At 44.5% G+C, this 23,234-nt stretch overlaps 1 protein-coding gene across 6 annotated transcripts in view; it reads left to right on the forward strand.

Annotated features, from left to right (window-relative positions):
- Positions 1-18,476, forward strand: part of LOC148010221 (uncharacterized) — a 159,822-nt gene extending 141,346 nt beyond the window's left edge. For 5 of the 6 annotated variants that reach the window (XM_087672512.1, XM_087672513.1, XM_087672514.1 and 2 more), the window contains 2 exons: positions 16,548-16,631; positions 17,915-18,476. In XM_087672512.1, coding sequence (XP_087528638.1) covers positions 16,548-16,631; positions 17,915-18,082 — 252 coding nt within the window. In that variant the 3' untranslated portion in view covers positions 18,083-18,476. The remainder of the gene's footprint in view (positions 1-16,547; positions 16,632-17,914) is intronic. The other variant, XM_087672518.1, reaches the window with a different exon arrangement.
- The last annotated feature ends 4,758 nt before the right edge of the window (positions 18,477-23,234 follow it).

Below are 23,234 nucleotides of genomic sequence, written 5' to 3' on the forward strand. Positions count from 1 at the left end.
CCCCGCTTGTCACAAAACTACTCAAAGGCGCGCAAGATGTATTCACCCCCGTTATCAGTCCTTAGGCATTTGAGCCTATGCCCAGACTGATTCTCTGCTAAAGTAAGCCAACGTTGAAAGACGGCCAAGACATCAAATTTCTGCTTCATTGAATAAGCCCAAAGCTTACGTGAATAATCGTCAATAAATGTGACAAAGTACTTCGCACCCCCTAATGATTGATAGGGCATGGATCCATATACATGTGAATGCACAAGAGCCAAAGGCCCACCCATGCGTGGAATACCAGACTTTTTATGCGAATTCCTAGTCTGCTTGCCATATAAACAATGATCACACAACTCAAAATGCGAGTAGTCAAAAGGCAGAAGATACTGCAAAGCACTAAGCATTTTTATTCCCTTAAGTGACATATGCTCGAGACGAGCATGCTAGAGAGATACATGTGGGATAGAACCCACTGACAAAACATGGTCAATAGTACCAGATACAACCAAGGGGTAGAGGCTGCTAGACTTGGCACCTCTTGCAAGAACAAGCCTGCTACAAGTTATCTTCCATACAGAGTACCAAAGCATATATGATAACTTGCACCATCAAGCTGCCTAGTAGACATAAGGCTTTTAGTCAGTGTGGTTAAATGACATACATTATGCAGAAGAAAAGTGCTACCAGAGGGAAACCGTAGAGTGACATCCCCAATGCCAACAATAGCAAGAGACCGATCATCACCTAAGCGCACAATAGTAGATGAATGCCCTGAGGTTGCCCAAGAAGGCCCAATGCTTGCTTGAGAAGAATGAGACCGACCGAAAGCTCGAAAGGTGTGGCTATGGTTGCCAAGAGTGAAGACAAGAGTGTAGGTATTCGAATGAATGCTGAAGGAGTGCCAACCACGTTCAAGACCTCGAAGAGCCAAGCTCTGATACCAATTGAAAGGTGAGAAGGATTAAACAAGAGAGCACGGAGGTGAGAGCTATGGTGGATGGAGCAAGAGCAAGAAAGAGAGAGACTTCAAATGTGGAAACTCCAACAGTGACAATGTGTGACCGGCCTTCCCTTTATTCGAATGACACTGAAAGAATAAAGAATGAAGTGACAATGATGGGTGCCTGCCGCCTGCAGTGTGCAAGTGCGGGTATTGTCAGTGTAGTAATACACGAGCGGTTGGGCGGAGGCACCTTTACCCCCAACAAAAGTCTCACGGAGACATACGAGCTCTGGCAGTTTAGATGCATTATCTTTATTTGTCGGCTTCTTGTGTGTATTCTTAGGCCAATTATTGCTTTTCATAGTTTGGTTATACTTGCTAGACATTTTCATTGTTATGTAGGATTTTGCTAGGGTCACCCCTATTTTTTCTAGCATTTTTCCTTTAGTGACCAACATTAAATGCTGGTCGGCCAGCATTTATGACGCTTACAGGAGCAGGTCGGCCAAATTTTTAGGGATTTGGCTATTTATAGCCAGCCCCTCACTTGGCAAACACACATACTCTTCAATCTTTATTCTTCCCTTTGCAAGTGCACACTTCGACACTCAAACTCTCTATGCTTGATGAAGCTATCGACATTAGCCTCATCTGGTGCCCTCATCACTGATGCTTTGGGCTATGTGCAAGGACTGATCAGTCCATCATCATTGTATCAACATGCTTCTTCCATCAATACAGTATTCTTACTTCATCCTTTGCTTCTTCTCTTTCTCTCTCTCTTTGCTTCTCTTTGTGTTCGTGTTTCTCTTCCGTTGGGCACTCTTGCAGTTTCAACCACTGTCTGACAAAAGAAGCAGCAACCATTGGAAATCCTACTCTTGGAGAGCGTAGAGGCAAGAGGGAGCACACCAATCAACATTTGCCAAGTGAAGACCGTGGATTGAAAAGGTGTTTTGTTAAGCCAGCCTGTCATTACCATAGATTTCCACCACACTTAGCCTTTCTGGAGACCGTGAGTGGTATTGCCTTTTTGGACAAGCCAATACTTATCTTGAATAAGCAAATGATATATTTGATTGGATGAAGCATGACCCAAAAGCATCCGACCATTAATCATCCAATCTTGCCAAGGGGCCTCTTGGTACGTTAATATATATATCTCTCTCACATAGTCAAGAGGTCTAGATTTGAATCCTAATAGGGCAGTATGCTAGTCTCGATAGCTACTTGCCCAACTTCCTTGGGTACGTAGGCTAGAGATCCATTTGCTCATGCTAGTCTCTTGACACCCTATCTAGAGTGTCTACGACTTGTTGAAGAATTTCCTATTCACCCTATCCCTTGCTTGTATACAGAAGGAAGCCCTCACATAGTTCTTGTATTTTGTTCTGGCCTCCTTCACAACACCTATCTTTGCTTTAGCCTTTGGTTGCGTGTCTCTTCTCAGCCACTCACTTGTAACTTGGTTGCCTCTCCTCTCTTTGATGAAGCTCTAGTAGCCCCCTCTCTCTCCAAGAGGCCCTCTTTTTTTTTTTTTTCAAATAAAGTGTGGCTAATTATATTACTTCAGAAAAAAACTTGAATACAAAGAAGTGCTTATGCTCAATAGACTAGCTAGAGCTGATGATGAGTCACTGATATATCAAGTATACAAGCCTCTCAAGGCAATCTAGGGGGGGATGGGGGACAAGAAGCCATGGAGGGGGGGTGTATCGCCATCTGGGGCTGCCTGCTTGCATCATGAAGAACAGGTCTTGGCCGCCCTAAGTGCGCATGAATTGAAAACGAAGCTCCTGACGAGCTCGAGACTCTCCTTGCACCTGGTCCCATCGAGGGAGTGGATGATGGAGGTCCAGAGCTCTGCCAAAGTCACTTGTACTGAAAGTCTCTCACCATTGAAAACCTCTTGACACCACGCCTTCTAGATGTGCCATCCAGTAAGACTCCCTATAATCTCTCATACCTCAGAGCGGTCTGCTGTGGGCTCCAATACTTGGCGGGTGTCTCCAAGCCAACCACTGTGCATGACCCAGCCTCAATGATGAAGATCGTGTCCTGCATCTCAACCTCCTACAAAAGGTGACGGCCTTGACTGACTGTCTGCTAGCAGAAAGTGCCCCATGAGATACATCCAAGGCTAGGTGCTATACGGCGGAGAATGCGGCATGCTCCTCTCCACACAAGGTGCGCCGCCTTACACAACCAAAGGCAGTGCTTTAGAGTTTCCAAAGACTGCTGTGGGCAGCGTTTACAATCTCTATCCTTCAACATCTGGGCTAACCAACTTTCCACCGCCAAGCCTCCATATGCCAACAGCCATAAGAAATAGGATACCCTCCTCGGCCTCCAATTGTCCCATAGACGGCGTCAGAAAATCCGTCGGAAAGCATCTGTGATGCTGTGCTCTGCCCAGTACTTGCTATGCAGAAGTGCCCACTCCATGTTCTCTTGCATCAGTACGTGTCTACCAATCCCGGCTGTGTACTCTAGAAACCTCGGTGGCTTCTTGGTGACCGTAGTGGCCGGCCATAGCCACTCTCCACGGTCCCACTCCAACTCATCAAGTGGCTTGCTCTCCCATATTCAAAGGCGCCACTCCCGGAACTCCTCCCAAAACACGTAAGGGTCTAGATGCCATGTCTTTCTCTAAAGGCCAACCACCCGAATCCTCCTCCACGGAAGGACAACTATCCCCTCATCCTACTGCCCTCTGGCAAGAACCAGACGCCCCCCCTCCTACACAGTGAAGAAAGTCCCATGTGGTCGCTGCCCACTCTACCTGCCACCAATAGAGGGATACCTGTTGGTGAAAACCTAGCGGCCTATACCTCACTAGGCTCTACCGACTCTCGTATCGAGGGGTCAAGCCATTCCTGAGGTATCGCAGTATCAATCTCCTCTCTCCTAAACTCAGCTCCTCTCTAGTAACCTGATGCCTGCTGGAACACATCCTGGTCTGCCATCTTGTACACCTCCCGCCATGTCCTGATGATACGAGCCGGGCCGTCTTGTTTTCTGACCTGGGGGTTCCAGATCACTGGTTGGCGGTCTATCTCCTCTTGGCAACCTGGGGGGCTCTGAATAAGGGCCTTCCGGAGGCCCTGCCACACACGAAGTAGGCTGTGGAGGAAGGAGGATCTAGGGGGCGTGATCTGGTCGTGAAGATCCATCTCAAGGACGGCCTCCAATCACCGCCAAGTTTGCACTCCTAGAGGGCCTCCTACAATAGAACCTTCAATGTCCTGCCCTTCTGGTGTGAGACCGTGGACTACTAGCTTGTCCAAAAGGGCCAGACTCTGATATTCTAGGTCTATGATCCCAAGTCCTCCCTCTGACTGATGCCCGATGATGGTCGCCCATGCCACCTTGGCCTGGGAGTCCTTGGAACCGTTGGACCCGGCCCCAGAGAAAATTCCGCACTAGGCGGCGAAGTTGAACTACACAGGACGAGGAAAAGCACCAACACGAGGCAATGTACCAGGCCGTCGCTAGGAGGACTTGGTAAACCACCAGGGCTCAGCCTGTTAGGAAAAGGTGAGCAGTACTCCAGTAAGTCAGCTTCTACCGAATAGAGTCGAGGACTGGAAGAAATTGCTGGGCAAGAGTGATGTCGAGTCCCACCTGGAACCCTAGGTAAAGGACGGTTTGTCCTTTGCAAACCCATCTAAGTCCCAAGTGGACTCTCCACTTTGTGCTAGAGTCCGGGTCTGTAAGGAAACCAATTGACTTTCGCCAGTTGATTTTCGCTCCTATTGCAGTGCAAAACTCCTGGAGGGCTAGTCTCACTCTCTCCAGCATCAACTTATTGTCCTCTATGTAGAGTGCTATATCATTTGCATACTCTGAGTCTAGTAGCTCAGTCTCCTCTCTCACCGATAGTCAGAGGCCACGTAACCCGCTCACACGTGACCTGAGGAAGTAAAACATCGCTTCTGCAAGGAGTAGAAACAGATACAGGACCAGAGAGCAGCCCTGCCGGACCGATCTCTCTAACCGAAACTCCTCCCGTCGCTTGCCACCTATGAGAACCCTATTGGTAGCCGATTTGTAAAGTGTTGAGACCCCACAAATCCATGCCTAGGGGAAGCCCAACCCCACCATGGTGCTCTCTAAGAAGTCCCAGTCGACCCTATCATAGGGTTTCTCGAAATCCAAGAGTAGTACCGCCAATCCTTGACCACTGTGCTAGGCCCACTCTGTCGCCTCTCAAAGAAGGTGAAGACATTGTCTAGGATGCTCCTATCTTGGACAAAGCGTGTCTATGTGTCATGAATGATGTCTGGAAGCACATGGCGAAGTTGCCTACCAATCATCTTGGCCAGTGTCTTATAGACCACTGACAACAGGGTGATCGGTCTCCATTGGGATAGCTCTAACCGGTCTCCCCCTTTGGGGAGGAGACTGATAAGACCTGCTGATAGACTCCATGGCATCCATCCTGAGCTGAAAATCTTGTGGAAGGCTAGCAGTAGGGGGTCCTTCACCACCTCCCAATAGGTAGTAAAGAAGGCCTTGGAAAGGCCATCATCTCTTGGGCATTTCTGCCCGTCCTGTGCATGGAAAGCCTCCTCTAGTTCCTTCTCTGTGAAGGGGTCTAGAAGGGAGTGTCCCATCTCCTTTGTGACGAGGGATGGGATGTGATTCCAGACCTGCTGTCTGCATCGCTGTCCTCTGGCTGAGGTTGTCTCCTGCTGGAAAAGGCGTCTGTGGTAGTCATGGCAATCTCCATCACCTCATTTGGGCGAGCGAATCCTCCCATATTGATCTCGGAGGCTGCGTATCTACTCTCCTGAGGTGCAGGACTGATGCACCTGGAAGAATTCCCTGGACATCGTATCCCTCTTTCTCGCCCAAAAGGCTTCTGAGGTGCAGAATGAAAACTCCGAGCGCCTGTCCTCTAGGCCAACGAGGGCCGCTTGTGCTGCAGCTCTTGTGCATGGAGGATGGAATCCCTTGGTGCCTCCTGTAGGAGTCTCTATGTGGCTGCTAGGTCCTGCCGGAGTGCTGTCTCCTCCTCCCAGCTCTGCTTCTTGGCCTGTAGGGCTGCCTCCTGGCAGATATTGCTCGACTCGGCTAGGGCCTCTGCAACCTTCTTTGCGATATCCAGTTCCTCTTGCCCCACTTCCTAGTCCAATTCTGCTCAATCTGTCTCTTCACCTCCTCCCTACTGTAGATCGAGTCAAGGATCTGACAAGATCATGTTTCAAGGGCAGAGGCTTGGGCATCAAGTGTGAGGAGAACCGGGTAGTGATTAGACAAAGTGGTGCCGGCGAACTGCCCTACCTAGCCTCTGTGAGAGCATCCCCACTCTCCCACATAAAACTTGTCCGGCCACTCTAGAAAAATTCCGCCTAGCTGCCTGTATCCCCAAGAGAAGTCCAACGATCTTTCCTGCCTGTGGAAAGCGGGGTCTCTCCAAGCATTGCGTGCTCCTATTGCCAGTAGGAAGACCTCCCATGCCTCGTGCTCCTCCCTAGCCATGTCTTGTGCTCCTCCCTAGCCATGCCTGGTTTAGGATGAAGCAATCACGAGAGACCCTCGATTCACCACCTAGCCTTGCTAAGGAAGACGCAAGAAGCAGCGTGTGACAAAATCTCGCCAGCCGTTGATTTCCTGTGAGTTATACCAATTTATAACTCACTTACTAATTGCCTCGTTCCCACTTACATTCCTAAGCCCCTTGAACCCCATACGGGTGCCCAAGGCCCCGGAGGTCATCTCTCGTGCTATTTCCCCATAAGTTACATTCATTAATGTAACATTTCCTCCCCCTTAAGAATCGGTTTCGTCCTTGAAAATGATACTTGGAAGGTCTAACTGAAAATTGGGAAATATTTTCCTTAATGTGCTTACTCGCTCCCATGTTGAGCTTTCTTCTAAACAATCTCTCCATTTTACCAAACATTCTTGATAAATAGTATGCCTTGTTCGTCTATTATGAACATTTAAAATTCTTTCTGGTTCATGTGGAATAGATTGGTCACTGAATAGCTCCTCAATCTTATCATTTAAGACTAGATTATCCATATCACCCAGCTTCTTTTTGAGCTTGCTTACATGGAAAACTGGATGTGTTTTACAACCAGCAGGTAGTTGGAGCTTGTAAGCCTGTTCCCCCACCCTCTTAAGTATCGTGAAAGGACCACAATACCTGGGTGAAAGCTTTGGACATCGTTACGTTTTCATGGTTTCGGTTTGTCCAGGTACTTTAAGATAGACCAATTCCCCTTGTTCAAAGGAGATGTCTCTTCGGTGAGGATCTGCATAAGCTCTAGCTCGGTCTTAAGCTTTCTTAATATTTTCTTGAGCAAATTTTAACATACTATTCATATCCTCCAAGAAATCTTTTGCTGCCTGAACCTTTTCCTTATGCAATCCTACTGCATAAGGAGCTCTTGGCTGAAACCTATACATTAGCATAAATGGACTATATCCAGTGGAAGAGTGTTTGGCGCTATTATATGCAAACTCTGCTATCGGTAAATACTCTTCCCAATTAGTTTGCCTTTTACTTACATATGCTCTCAACATATCTTCAAGGATTTGGTTAACCCTTTTAGTTTGCCCATCAGTTTACAAGTGCTCCGCTGTGCTCATGCTAAGTTTAGTATCCAACTTCCTAAGTACAGCACACCAAAATTGACTATGAAATTTTCTATCTTGATCAGAAACTATATTTGTCGGAAAGCCATACAAACGGTATATGTTCTCTATGAACAATCTAGCCAATTCTGGTGTTTTAACATTAGTTGAAGTTGGAATAAACCCATCCATTTTGGTTAGCCTATCCACAATCACCCACACAGAGTCGTGCCCCCTCTGTGTCCTAGGTAGCCCGACAATAAAGTCCATGGAGATACTCTCCCATTTTCCCGAAGGTATCTCTAATGGATAGAGAAGTCCTCCCATTTTCAATCTTTCAGCTTTATTAACCTGGCACTAATTATAGTTGACCACATAGTCAAGGACGTCCTTATTCATTCCAGGCCAATAGAACTGCCTTTTAATAAGACTATAAGTCTTATTAACTCCTGGATGTCTCGCACTAGGGGTATCATGACACTCAAAGAGTATCTGGTGCCTTATTTCTTCATCTTTTGGGACACATACCCTACCCTTGTAGAGTAAATAACCATTATCAATGGTAAAATTCTTCCATTTGAATCCCATTTGAGCAATCCCTGATGCTCCATTTCCTTGTTGAACATCCTCAGATGTTCCTTCCTCAGTGGAGGCCTTTCCATTTGGATCCCCATTATAAATTGCCTCCTATATGTTGGAATATGCCGGATCAACCTGACATTTCCCTTTTAAGGATTCAAGCAAATCGGAAGAGAATTGAGTAAAACTCAATTTATTTATGATGGGCGTTCTGGTAAGTGCATCAGCCACTATATTGTACTTTCCTTTTCTATATCTTATCTCATAGTCGAACTCTTGGAGGAGTTCGGCCCATCTGGCTTTACGCCCTTTATAGATCTGGTTGGTCATTAAGCCATTTAATGCTTTCATGATCCGACAAGATCAAAAGTTTGGCACCGTACAAATAGTGCCTCCGTTTCTTCATTGCATGTACTATTGCATACAACTCCCTCTCATAAACGGAATGGTTCCGTTTTGCACGGTTTAATTTCTTGCTTTCAAAAGCAACCGATCGACTCTCTTGTAATAAGACTGCACCTACTGCCCTGCCACTGGCATCAGCTTCAACCACAAATGGTTTATTGGGATCCACAATTAATAGTACTGGAGCTGTCCACAATTAATAGTACTGGAGCTGTAGCAATAGCTACCTTAAGTTTTTCAAAATTTTCATTTTGGTCTGTTTCCCAATTAAAGTTCTTCCCTTTCCCTTTAAGTTGGTCCATCATTGGAACAACTATCTTGGCATAATCTTGAATGAATCTACGATAAAATCCAGATAAACCTAGGAAGATCTGCAGCTCTTCTAGGTTCCTTGGAGATGGCCATTCAATAATTGCTCTTACGTTTTCTGGATCCATCTTGATTTCCTCTTTCGAGATAATATGCCCCTCTCTTTGCTTCACCTCTTGTGCGAAGAATTCACATTTAGTTTTGTTCGCATAAAGGGAGTGGTTTCTTAACAATTGGAATACTAACCGTAAGTGTTCCAAATGTTCTTCTCTTGATTTACTAAAGATCAAAATATCATCCAAGAAGACTACTACAAAGCGTCCTAGATAGGGCCGTAACACACTATTCATCAGCTTCATAAATGTAGCTGGTGCATTTGTGAGGCCAAAAGGCATGACCAAAAAGTTATAATGCCCATATCTAGTATGAAATGCCATCTTAGGAACAACTTGGGCCTTAATTCTTACTTGGTGATAGCCTGATCTTAAGTCAATCTTTGTGAAGAATTTTGCCCCTTGTAATTGATCAAAAAGATCTTCCATTCTGGGCATAGGAAGTTTATTCTTCACCGTTATCTTATTAAGTGCTCTATAATCAACACAAAGTCGCATAGAGCCATCTTTTTTCTTCACCAATAAAATTGGCGAAGCCCAAGGTGAATTGTTGGGTTGTATAAACCCCTTATCAAGGTAATCCTTGATTTGTCTTTCGACTTCTTGGTGTTGTGTTTCACTTAGCCTGTAAGGTGGTTTAGAAACAGGGCATGTATCCCTATCTATGTCAATTGGGTGATTTACATCACCCCTATCTAGTGGAAGGCCACGAGGTAAATTAAAAGGAAACACATCTTTAAATTCATCTAACAAATCACTTAATTCATTATTTACATTCACCTCACCAGCATAAGAAAATTGCTGCTTTATATTACAAAAAGTAAAAGTGCCCTGTACAGGGAAAAACCATAACATGTATACCTCACAAGCTTGCTTCTTCAACAACTTCTGTACTTAAAGGGAACACATCAAAGGGTTATCAGATACTTCGTGTTCACCTTGAATCACAAAAGTCTTACCAACCCTTTCAAATTCGAGTGTATTATGATGATAACTACGCTTTAAGGATGATTCCAATCCCCATAGCCACTCCCTCCCTAGAGCGATATCGGCTCTTTCCATATTCATAATTTGGAAGTCAAGCTTATCTTTATATCCTTGGATCTTGATTTCCAAATTGGATACCATTGTATCCCATATTTTGTCATCCTGACCTTTCATCATACAAACAATGTATTGATGCTCGCTCTTTTGTTGGGGAAGTTTCAACTTTTTGACAAGTGCATAACTTATGAAATTGTGGGTGGCAGAGTCATCAATCATGACTCTGACCCTCTTTCCACATATCGATCCATGCAATCTAAGTAAATCATGTGGCCCAAAGGTAGGTTGCCACATGGAAGTTGACATACAACACCTGTGTTGTACATCCTTGTGCAAGACCTCTAAAGATTTATACCTTTCATGCCCCTTTAATTCCAAGGTCTGCACTACATGGATTTGTTTCTCTTTTCCCTTGCCCTTGTCCTTATCCTTTCCTTTATCTTCCCCCTTCTTTCTTTAAGGGCAATTCCAAGCAGCATGGTTAGGGGATAGGCAATTGAAACACAACCTTTCTTTGTTGGCCTTATCAAAGTCATCTTGACTTAGCTTCGGCCGTACATTTTGTCTCTTTTCAAAGGGCTGTTTCTTACTCTTAAGGAATGGCATTTTCCTTTTGGATTTACCTACAAATTTTGAGGCCTCAAATTCCTTAGTTTTGGGCTCTATGTCGAAGAGACTAGTGAGCACACCTGAATGTATATTATCTTCATTAATTAATGCAAACTTAATTGCCTCTTCAAGCATCTTAGGTGAACTCCTTTTCACTTCCTTTTTACAGGCCTTATCTAGTGCCCTTATAAATCCTCGTCTTTTGAAATTCATCTATTCCTTCCAATTTGAGGATTATCTCACGATACTCCTCAAGATATGTCAGCAAAGGTCTTCCCTTTTTTTTGACAAAATCCCAATCTTCCCAATTTCTTTCCATTTCATTCTTAGGAAGGAATTCTTTTAGAAAGACCGATTCAAATTGAGCCCAAGTTTCAGGTATTTTATTTGCCTCCTTTAAAGTTCTCCACCATTTTTATGCCTTTGGTCCCAAGGTTAAACTAGCCTCCAGCGCTTGAAGATGTGGTGGAGCATTCTTTAATTTGTGCAAATCCTCCCATTTTTGGAGGAAGTTAAAGATAATGTCTTTCTTTCTATCTTTTTCCTCCCCATGAAACTGAGGGGGTTTCATGTCTTTTAACATTGGGTTATCCCTCAGCTTTTGGTGGGGTAACCTTGGGTCTTGCATAGGCACATCTACATCTTTCGATGAAGAATATATGAGGCCTCTTCTTTATCTTTATCCCTTTCGACCCTTTCTAGCAATAAGGCTAATTGGGATTTTATTTCGGTGAGTGCTTGAGTTAGCAACTCCATTTGAACCCCTTGTGCTTGCACACGAGCAGTTAAATCATCAAATTGCTCTCGTGTAGCGAAAAATTCTTCCCAATGTTCTTCTTGCATTTCAATTTCATGGGGATCCACCATAGGGTGGTCCCCGGAACTAGAATGTTCCGTTGCCCCCTCTCTCTCTTTCCCCTCCATCTATACACTGGAATTGGAAAGAAAATGTAAGAAATTTGCAGGCAAAGGTGGGGCACTTCCTTGTATTGCGTCCGCCTGATTCCACGACAAGGGGCAAAGATGGGTACGCTAGATTTCAATTTTCAGGACGCAGCATGCAGAAAATTCCTGAAATTCCTTGCTGAAATTGCTTAGGGGAGTGTCGACTTGCTAATTGGTGGGGCGGATGTCGGCGGCTGGTACGTGAACTGAGATGCGAGGCCATGCCTGGATATGGCTCTTAGCAGCGGCGCCCGTCTCCAAGTCGCAAGTGGAGAAGATCATTGCCACCCAGAGGGGAATCGGCATCTCTAAGTCCTTGAAGGAGGGGGGAACACGTGAGACCGGAAACGGAGCAACGCTACCCCTCGCTCTAGAATTGACACGGCCTTTAGCAGCGGCACCTGTCTCCAAGTCGACTAGTTATTTCCTACCCTTCTCGTGCCTGATAGGGCAGTCGGTATTTCCTGTTCTTCCCGCATCCGACAGGCATCGACTGCTCTGCTCTTTTCATGTTCGACAAGCGTCGACTACTCTGATACCAGTGTAGGATGAAGCAATCATGAGACCCCCTTGATTCACCACCCAACCTTGCTAAGGAAGATGCAGGAAGAAGCGTGTGACGAAATCCCGCTAGCCGTCGATTTCCCATGAGTTATACTAATTTATAACTCACTTACTAATTGCCTTGTTCCCACTTACATTCCTAAGCCCCCCGAACCCTGTACGGGCACCCAAGGCCCCAGATGGTCATCTCTCGTGTTGTTTTCCCATAAGTTACATTCATTAATGTAACACCTGGTAGTTTCTGCCTCTGCCTTGCTGGTCCTTTAAGGCCTCCAAGTGTTGAAGTCTTCTCCAACAATCCTGGAGTCCACCTCTGGGAGTCCTGCTGCGATCTCCACCCAGAACTTGCTGCGTGACCTAACCTTAGTAGGGGCATAGACATTGAGGACTCCAAGGGCATGCAGATATGAGATGAAGAAGAAGAGTTATGGGGCATGCAGATATGCTTTGCTACAAACCTGGACGGTGAACTCCATTCCCCCATGGTAGCTCTTGACCGGACCATGGGGGTAATAGATGCAACTGGTGGTACCACTAGAGCATCTATCATCCAGGTTGAGAGGCGTGACTTTGTACACTGGTAGAAACGGGCCGCCTGTGCCAAGGGCCACTGGATCGCATCCATTGGAGCTCTCCATTGCGGAGGGGCTCGAAAGATAATACTCAAATGTGGGACCTCAGTGCCGGCCCACCAATTTATGTCCATCATACAACCTGGCCACTGCAGGGAGAAGAGTGCTAGTCCTCCTTCCATCCATTGGGAGATGTGATCTGCCACCTGATTCTTCACCTCCTCCTCTATCTGTGTCATCGTCTTGTCTCTTGTATGAGAGGTCTGAAGGAAGAATGCATAGTTTGGTCCATTCGGTGGTGCTAGTAGATGGACCTTGCCACTCCTTAACTTGCGTACCACGAAGATTCCCACTTCCAAAGGTAGTGGGAACTCTCCGCACTATGCAACTCTCAGGTAAGACCACGGACCACTGCGAAAAAACTTCTGTGGTAGCAGTTGTGCCTGTCTCAGGAAAGTGTGATGGGCGGTATGGACAAATGAGCTGGTGGATGTGTGGGGAGAGGGGGGGGGGGCTAGGTTGCTAGTGAGTGGAGGATGTCGGTGTATGGGGCTCCTCACCTCCTGTGTTGGGGGGGGGGGGGGGGGGTCACCTGTACTGGGTGGGGATTAGGGGGGTTGATCGGCAGGGGGGATGGTGGGGAGGGAGAGGATCGAGGGATGGTGGGGTGGTCAGAGGCACAAGGCAGGTGGGGGGGGGGGGGGGGCAATAGCTCTAGAGGGGGGGGCTGTGGGCTAGAGTCTGGGGGGGGGGGGGGACCATGGGGGGGGGAGGGGGGGAGGATATGGGCCCTCGGGTGAGGTGGTCTATGACACCTTCGTGGGAGGTGGATGTGGAGGTTTGTCCTTCTGCCGGGTGGGACAAGGAGGGGGGGCCACGTGGTGCTCTGCTGAGGGGGGGACGCTTACCCTCCTGCTGTCATGGTTGTGTCTGCGGAGCTGACTGCGGCCCCCCCCTGCCATCTCCCTCTCTGTCGTCTTTGGACCCGTGTAAAGCCATCCGCGTCCACTTGTGGGCCTATCGCCGAAGCCGCCTTGGCTCCGAAGCGTGTGCAATCTGTTGCCTGATGCCCAAAGTCATGACAACGAAGGCACTGCCTAGTCACAATAATTTGCTGCCTGAAGGAGTGTTCGCCTGTTTCAATCTCTAGAAACTATGGTATATTCTTTGTCTCTTTCACTGCCACCCATACCTTTAGGACTCCTACGGTTGTCACTGGGTCCACGAAGGAGGTGGGAAGGACAATGCTGAAGAGCCGTCCAAAGTCCTCCACTAACTGGTGATACTCTACCGCCAGTCCAGGGAAAAGTAGGGTGACTGGATGTTTAAGGAACCTGTTGTGGAACACGAATTTCTCCACTGTGAAACCAGTGTACCGGGGAACCATGTAGATGACCCCCTTTGTGGAAGCATAGGGTGAACTAGCCACTAGTTCACAGACTGTGTTTGCGGAGGTGAGTCGTACCATGAAGATCCCTTGCCCCATGAGAACCGCCTCCACGATCTGCGCTGTGCCAATGCGCAACGTGGAGTGACACAAATCCCAATGCTGGGCACTGGATGGGGACTGTCCTACGACCTGACCAAAGATCGTTGTTTCTTTTAGCTCTAGCTTTGTGGCACGGACAGCTAAGAGCTATTCCTCAAAGAGGAGGACGTGCAAGGTGTTTGACTGGGGGGACACTTGCAGAATGTAGCGGCATCTGACCAGAGGTTTCCATTACGTGTCCCTATTGAGAACCTACCAATTACACTGCTGTACTGCTGGAGGGGGGGGGGTGTTGCTGCAAATGGAGGGAGCAACCGGGGGGGGGGGGGGGGGGAAGGGGGGGAATGGCGAGGAAGGGGAGATTCTGTTTTTTGACGGCGGTGGATGCGCCGGGCACCACGGATGACGGCGTTAGACTGGAGCTGCGCGGGTGGGGGGACCTGTAGGACGGTGGTGCAGGGTGAAGGAGACGGGGGACAACGCGGGGGAGGTACCAGGGCCGGGGGGGGCAGCGCGAAGGAGGCTGCTGGCGGGGGGGGGGGGGGGGGAGTGACCAGGCATGGGGGCAGCGCGATGGAGAGGAAGTCTGGCGGGAGGGAGAGGCGCAGCTTGCCACAGGGAGGGACAGGTGGGAGGAATGGGGGGGTAGCAGGGGGCGCGATGGCAGGTCACTGGTGTGACGGGCATGAGCTAGATGATGGTCTGGTATTTAGAGGCCCTCTCTTTCGCTCTTGGTCTTCTCTCTAAAGAAAGAATTGATCTCTCCTGCAGGCACTCATCCAAGTTCCTAGTTGCCCTACCAATTGAAAAGGGCCTAGCTCCCCAATCTCTTGGTAATGGCCTCTTTGAGGTTCTCATCATAATAGAGTCTCTGATACTAGTAGTGGCTCCCCTAGGTTCCTCCAAAATAACCAGCAGCACAGGTGCATGGTCTGATAAAGTGGTCCTTGGCACAATCCCAACCAAGCCTTCCCTATCATAAGCCCATCCATCCACATGGAAGCTTTCAATTTGAGAGAATGTCCTAGCCCCAACTGCCTTTCCTCTCCTGGAAAAGTGAAGGGATCCAGCTTATTTACCAAACTTTTCCATAAACCAAAAGGTCTTGTCACTGAACTTGGAAAACAAAGTCCTCCCATGCTGCTTTCTCTCCTCCTTTGATAATATCAGTGCGTCTATCACTTTTATCCTCCAAAGTTTCCACCATGTTAATGTCGTCTCCTACTATCTATAGATCAACCTAGGGTAGCAATTGAGTGAGGGTGGTCCAGAATTGTTTCCTCTCTTGGTGGGCATTAGGGACACAGATGACGACCAGTAGCCCAATGAGCACCTTGTCTATTCTAACGGACGCCCATAGGGCCCTCCTTGAGATCAGGATGCCCCAATCCTGAACCACTTGTAATGAGTCATCTCCCAAGCAGATACATACCCGTGCATGAATCCTGGAGGTGCCCACAACAAGAACCCATTAAATGAAACTTCTCCCTGACAATAGCTTCCCACTGCAGTGAGAGATCCTCTTGGTAGTGCTCTTGTAACATAAGGAAATCAACTGACCCTCCAAGCAATGTTCTATGAATATCCAGTCTCAGGAGGCTCTATCCTTAGCAAAACAACATCCACCTCTCGAACATTCCATGAGGATCCTCATGGGGAGCATTTAAGTCTCTATCATACCCCATTGCAATCTCTGCAGCCTCATGAAGAGGCAGAGGGAGTTGTCTAAAGCTGCATTCATCTCCTCATTCACTCCCTGCTCCTTGTGGGTAGCCAGGATCTGTGAATCCTCCTCTCTTTCCTCCAGAGGAATGCGATTCTGCAACTGAGTGCCAGGTGCCTGAGAAATCAGCATGTCAGTGGAGGTGCCTCTATCAGGGCAGCCATTACTGAAGCTTGCACATCAGGTACTGCTGCAGGTGACTGAGAGGGATCAAGAGCAGGCTGAGGCAGCTCACTTGTCATCGGTATAGTCCTTGTTGTCATCAGTGACAGAGCAAGCTATCCCTCAGTTGTTGATGGCCTAGGAGGGGCCGGGGGGGGGGGGGGGGGGGGGGGGGGGGCGGGGGACTTAGTTGCTACATGCCACATGCACAGGTTCCTTCTCAACCTTCACTAGTTAACTTATGCTACATCGAATTGGTACTTCAGAGTACAGTATAGGATAGGTATATGCCATCAATATTGTCTCTCTGTGTATATACTGGTTCCATTCACTTATCCATTTACAATAGCATCACACTGAGGTTGAGGACATTTCAAATAATGCACTTGATTGTTATATTTTTAGGATTACCGTGATTTTGTTATAATAATTATTGACATGGTTGTGACTAAAACGATGCTATATTCTGCTTACTTTCTATTTCTTTGTATTCAATTCATGATGTTATTTTCCTCAGATAGTAAGGGGTCATCGAGCAATGGCATATCACGTAGACATTTTCACAACAACAAAGGAAAAGCTCAAGAAAACCGGGCTTCTGGTATTACTACAGATCATGAGAGTCTGATAGCATGCTTACCTTGTGCAGTATTATTGGTAGCAAGTTGCTGTAAGGAAGAATTGTGCACAAGGAGCATTGCACACTGATTGTTCAGCATTTCTATCAGAAAATCATGTTTGTGACTTACAAGAAGTTGCTTTTACACAGTATAACATTCATGCACATCTGTTAAATTCAAATTTTGAAAATGTAATTGCAGTTCTAATTTCTGCTGGCTTTATATTTCTAAACTGGAATGTAAATTAATAGCTCTCCATCAATTTAACGGCAGTTAGTTTACACAAATCTACTACCTTTGAAAACCTACATAATATGTGTTTCGCAAAGAAACACCAAGTTCTAAAAAATAAACTATAGACCCAGAAGCTAGATAGGTCATTGGGACTCCCTACTCCTATTTGAAACCCTTTGCAACTAATCAGGCCTTATATCCGGGCTTAGGGTGACCATGGGTGCTCTTCAACATATACACCCACTTGCATGGCAATGCATGCTTTCCATTAGGCAAGGAAACCAAATCCCAAGTATGATTAGGGAATCAAACTCAAACTATTTAGCTCTTTTCCAAGAGGAACTATCACCTCTACATATAGCCTCCTCATAACTAAGGGGCTGATTAGAATCTGTCACATGTTTGCAGAAAATACCTTTGTATGGTCGACTCAGGTTTCTTTTTAAACCTTGCTCCTGTGTCATGTCTCACTGGTTGCAGTCTTATTCCTTCTTTGGGTCATGATTTATCAGAAAAGTTGTTACAAAGTGTGTTTGAGAAGCTAGGACCTTTGCATGTTCTTGTAAAGGGTCAAATTGTTTCATTATCCAGATGACAAACATAGACCTCAAAAGGCCATTGTTAGCTAAGAGTTTTACTTAGTCACTGATTCTCAAGGACAGAAACTGAAATGTAGGCTTCCTAAGATGTTTTCTAGCATAGCAATACACGAAACTCAAGTCTCCATTAGAATAATGACAAAGCTGATCATAGACTATGCAGCTCTCCTTTCTGAAAAGGGAGGAAGGCTATATCTTTGGGGTAGTGGCCTTCATACTTTAAATGGGACTAGTAACAGCTTAATGTCCTACCCTTTGCATTATGGAGAAACAGAAGCCCAAATGGATGAGGTTTGGCCTGTTCTAAGAAACTTTTTAAGCTGCCTGTAAAGCTTTAGACATTTTTGTTACTTCTGAAGTTTTGCACTAATCCAAATACATCTGATATCAGAGCAGGAATGGTAAATGATCAGCAGCTTCTTTTGTAACAGATTAAAGCACTGGGTGGAGGTCGCATAGAGCATAATCTCGAAGAGCGAAGTATATATGTATATGGATTTTCACAAGCTTATGGGAAAGCCAATCATGAGCTTACTGTTGCAATTCTGCACCAAAGGTTTCCCTTGCACAGTATAACTTTGTCATGGGGAGGGTATTAACATGGTGGAAATTGTAGACCCCTGGCCACAAGAAAAAGGGCATCTTGGCCTCATCACTTTGACCTCCATGTAACAAGGCCTCACCAGGAATTTTGGCATGATAGCTATCTGTACAAGGATAGGAAAGCGGTATGCATTGCCAGGCATCATGTGGGTTCCATTTTTAGCATTAAATTGGCATTTTAAAAAAAAGGGCTTGATGAATTACAGCTCTTCTTTTTCTTTTGGAAATCGATGAATTATGTAATATTGTAATGTGCAAAGGTCCTGGTCAACCGACTAAAGCGAGCTAGGAAATAGCATATGAAGGCGGAAGTCTACTATCTACAAGAAGGCGGTTCATGAAGTAGTAATAATTTTAACTTTCTTGTTTTGGGGGGGGGGGGGGGGGGGGATATGCACACACCAAATCCTTCAAAGGGCTCAAATTGTGGGCTCTCATTTCATGACAATCTAGAAGTACAGAAACCATGTTCAGTCATTTCAACCGTGCAAGTACTTTCACCACTTGCCGCAGCAACAATAAGATAGCTATCAAACTTGATGATACAGATGCTTCTCTTTTGAATGTATTTCAGCGTGTTTCCAACATTTTGGAGTAGGCTTCTGCTATAAGTCTACTGTCTTTGCATGTCCATGATATGATGTGAATGGTTTAAATTTTTTTTAAAAAAAGCGTGCACGCACACGCTTGCATGCATGGCGCATGCGCTTGTATGTGGGTGGAAAGGAAACTCTGCAACTTGGGCACACGTCATTGTGGATGGCTACCCACACTTTCGGAGATGTTTGCACACCAATCTCTCTGATACCACAGCCATGGAAGGATTCGATTGCCATTAAATCATGTTTATGGGTGCTCCTGATATTTAGCCAAAGAGTGCCAAGGAGGGAGACTGTTGCAAGAAGCTGTCGTCAGTCAGCTGCCAGGCGCGATGGCGTCTAAGTAGATCGGGAAAACTGAGAATGATGGCTTGGAAAAATGACACGTGATGGTTGATGGTGAAAGCATTGTTGTTGTGGCCACTTGCTGAGTATGGCGGAGGATCTGGTGAGATGGTGTATAATCCCTTGATGAATATGGTCGACCTGCCCATGTATGATGCGCGCCGCCAGAAATCTGGCTGACCAATATTTTACCTTAATTAGACGAGGCTACTATACCCTCGGTCGCTTTGCTTTTTTGTGTTCATGTAGAATGAGAGGAAGCTTAGATGGTTTGAAGCTAGATTACAATCCAACTAGGTGAGAGAGAGATCTTGGAGGAATAAGAATCTCCATTAATATTCCCTTGTTGAGATCTTGTAGAGCCTAGCATTTTGATTTAGTTGCTCTAAGACAAGGGTGATATCAAATGACCTAAGGTGCTTGTATTCTTATCGTATGGCAAAATAGAGGGGCATTGTTGTGCTTGAGAGGCATGGAATACAAGGAGCTGATATCCTCATTGTACACTTACTTCAAAATTCATACAACTGGCTAGGAAGCCAAATCCATGAGGATTTGATTTGGAGAAAGGAAGTAAATTAGAATGGAATGGATTAGATTAGGTGTGCCATTAAGAGAAAGATTGTGGAAAAGAGATTTGAAAAATCTACTTTTTGATTTCGTGTATGCTCCATTATGTTGTTAGATGTATTGATTTCTTGCATAAGATTGGTTATGCTTCATGTTGAACTTGCCTGAGAGCTTGAGAAGAAGACAAGGTAGTGGTTGGACGTGGATAAGGTGGTTGAGCTAGACCACACCTGATCGATATAGTGCTAGTCCACTTGTCTACCCATCTACTCGTCTAGACCAAAACTAGATGTGGAGAGCTTGTCTACGTGGATATTTGAGTCTTGGTTTGTCTATTTTCCTATTATTAGACTACCCCTCAACCATGATGACTTTAACATATGTTCATAATCATGGAAGTTGTTGAAGTGCATGGATATCCTACTAGGGATGCATAAGACCAACGCAAGAACCTTGCTTTTGTGATTGCAACTTGCTTTTTAGAGTCTTAGCCTACCCAAAATGACCACAATCAACCCATGATGGTGCCTATGATTGTAATCACAACTTGCTTTAGGTAGGCCATATACCAAAAAAGAGGCATTTCTATTTGATTTCTCTACAAGTGTGGACATTGTTGGTGATATATTAAAGTTGATCTCATCAAACCATTTGGTACATATGTTGCATCTCAAGGTGATGGATATTGTTCAAGTTATTCAACTCCTCAGGTAGATAGGTAGATGCAGTCTAGATCTCTACTTTTTTGCTACTCATAATGTAGTCTTGATATCAAGATCTATAAGCTAAATCTAGGTGATCCCAAACTGTCACTTTGTACATCACTTTGAGGGGTTAACAACAAATAATTTTCACAATTAGATCTTGAGATATCAATTTGCAAAACCACAAAAACTTGAAATTTTTGTGCAAATCTAGAAGTACATCCAAGTGGGTTGATGCTCATGTTCCACTTTTACCATAAAGTACATATGATTTCTACGAAAATTAGTATTATTCAAATGCTAAAAATGATATAAGCTTGTAATCTTTAGCATCTTTCCTCAAGGTCAATATCACGGTTAAACTGAATCTCTAATGACTAAAGATGGATCTTTATACATCCATGATAAGTTATTTCCATCATGAAAAGAAAAATATCCAAGGATCCTTTCGTGACTACTAAATCATAAAAAAAGAATCCTTCCCTTATTCCTAAATCACACTTTCCTTAAGGCAAGCTCTTTCATTCCAAGACAAGCTTTATATTTGATGAAGTTGTCTCCACCTAATGGCTTGGTGAAGTTATTAGCTAAATTCTCTTGGTATTGTAATACTGCAATAAATTTCTCTGTCATGTATCCTCTCACTAATTAAATTCTCCATGATAGCAATATGGTTTGTCCTTTGATGGTGACAAATTAGATTTCTTACAAGAGCCTCTATTGAAGTATTATAAAGAGAGAGGGATATGTGTAGCTACGGTCATCACAAAATCCAATCTCAAGTAGAAATCTTCTCAACTAAATACCCTCACAAGCTTAAGTTGTAAGGGCTTTGTAATTAGCCTTAAAGACTAATAGTAGTTTGCTTCTTAGTAGCCCACGAGATTACTCCATGACCTAGAAGAAATTATAACTTGTAAAGACCTTGCAATCATTTGGATTTAAGGCATGATAAAAATCTAAAAATCAATATTTCCAACATATTTTATTCCCTAATGCCTAGTACCATTGAAATATCTAAGTACTCTTTTGGCTAAGCCTTAATGGGACATTTTAGGAGCTTGCATAAATTGAGCCAAGCTCTTTATTACCTAACATATATATCTGGTTTGGTAATAGACATAGAACAATACAACAAGATACCAATCAAAGACCTATATTTGGAGTATCAAAATTAGCTTCTCTTTCATCTTTAGAGATATTCATATTGAATTACATAGGATTTTTGATAGGATGATTGTTGGACATGTTGAATTGGTCTAAAATTTCAGCAACACACTTCTACTAGTAGATAAAGGTTGATTCTTTGGACCTATAGACATCAGTATCGAGAATGCCATGTTTGCATACCTTATAGTAGAGTGCACTATCTCCATTACTCTTACTAAAGCTAATAGTTGTAAAGTGTTGATCGGTCCAGCATTTGGTCTTTGTGTTTTGCTTCGTTTTAGCATTCCTTGCATACCATGATTTAGGGGCTTGTATTAGTCCGTACAAGCTTTCCTTTAGCTTGTAAACCAAGTTTTATTGCCTTACTTTTTACATAGCAAGTGGTTGAGCCATGCTTACTTCTTGCCCTAGTGTCCCATTCAAGAAGTCATAGTGTATATCTGCTATATATTCCATTTGTTTATGGTAGCAAGAGAAATGATAAGTCTCATGTTTTCTACATGCATATTCATATAAAGTGGGAGCAATGCAAAGTTAGATTCTTCAATATGAGAGATTAAGTTACATATTCTCTAATATGTCAGTCTTCAAGGTTCTTTCCTTTGTCTTGTAGACCTTCTAAGAGCAGACATTTCCTCTATTCCAATGGTATTCTCATCTCCATCACTATTTAGATTGGCTCCTTCTTGTATTTCCTCTATATGGGCAATTGGCATGGGTACGCAATATGTAGAAAACTTGCATTTTTCATTCTTCTATGTTGTATCCCCCTAAATCCTTCCAACCTACATGTTCATCCATGATAGATGCAAATACACCTTTCTTATTAGGATCATACAACCTATATGCCTCACTAACTTACTATAGCCATGAGAAGACATTTAGTAAATTCAAAAGCCAAAATTTTTCCATGTTTATAGGCACATGAGCACAAGCAATGCTTCCGAACACTTTTGAGTGGGTTGTTACTAGCTTATGACCAGCAAATGCTTCAAAGGAAGCTATGCCTTTCAAAGATTTAGTGGGAGACCTATGCACAATACACAACAAGTTGTATTGATAGCTTCACCATAGCATCTTGGGCACAACTTTCTCTTTGAGTATACATCTAATTATCTCTACCAATGTTCCATTCTTCGTCTTAGCAACACCATTATTGAGGTGTTCCACTACAAGGTGGTTATCTCTTTATTCCATTTTCCAACAAGAAGGCATCAAACTGATTAGAAAGATATCCAAAACCTCTATGAGGTCTAAGAATTTCAATTCTTCTTGCTACTTCATTCTTAAGCATGGCTTTGAATTCCAAGAAAGCAGTGAAAACTTCATATTTTGATTTGACAAAGTATACCTAAGTATATCCTAAGTAGTCATTTGATGAGGTAACAAAATAGATTGAACCATTCAATGTAGGGGGTTCAAGAAGGACTACATACCTTAGTATGAATTATATGCAAAATTCAAGAGCTGAGCTTCTATTCAATCTTTATCTTGCTTTCTTTCCATAATAATAAGATTCACAACACCAACATGATTATGCAGAGCTAGAACACCCATTGCATAGAGTTATATATCAATGTCAATTAGCTTTTAAAGTTCAAATGACCATATCTTTTGTGTCATAGCTCTCTAGAATTGATTTTTTTCTCTTCCATGTTCATTGCACTTAAGTTGGGAATGTATGCATCTAGTTTGAACAACCCTCCATGCTTAGTTCCTTTGCAATCACTTTATAGCCTCTCTTCCCATCCTTTATGAGA

The sequence above is a fragment of the Lygodium microphyllum genome, chromosome 30, assembly GCF_053477565.2.
Source record: "Lygodium microphyllum isolate KBCC chromosome 30, Lygodium_microphyllum_v1.1.10, whole genome shotgun sequence".
Taxonomy (NCBI): domain Eukaryota; kingdom Viridiplantae; phylum Streptophyta; class Polypodiopsida; order Schizaeales; family Lygodiaceae; genus Lygodium; species Lygodium microphyllum.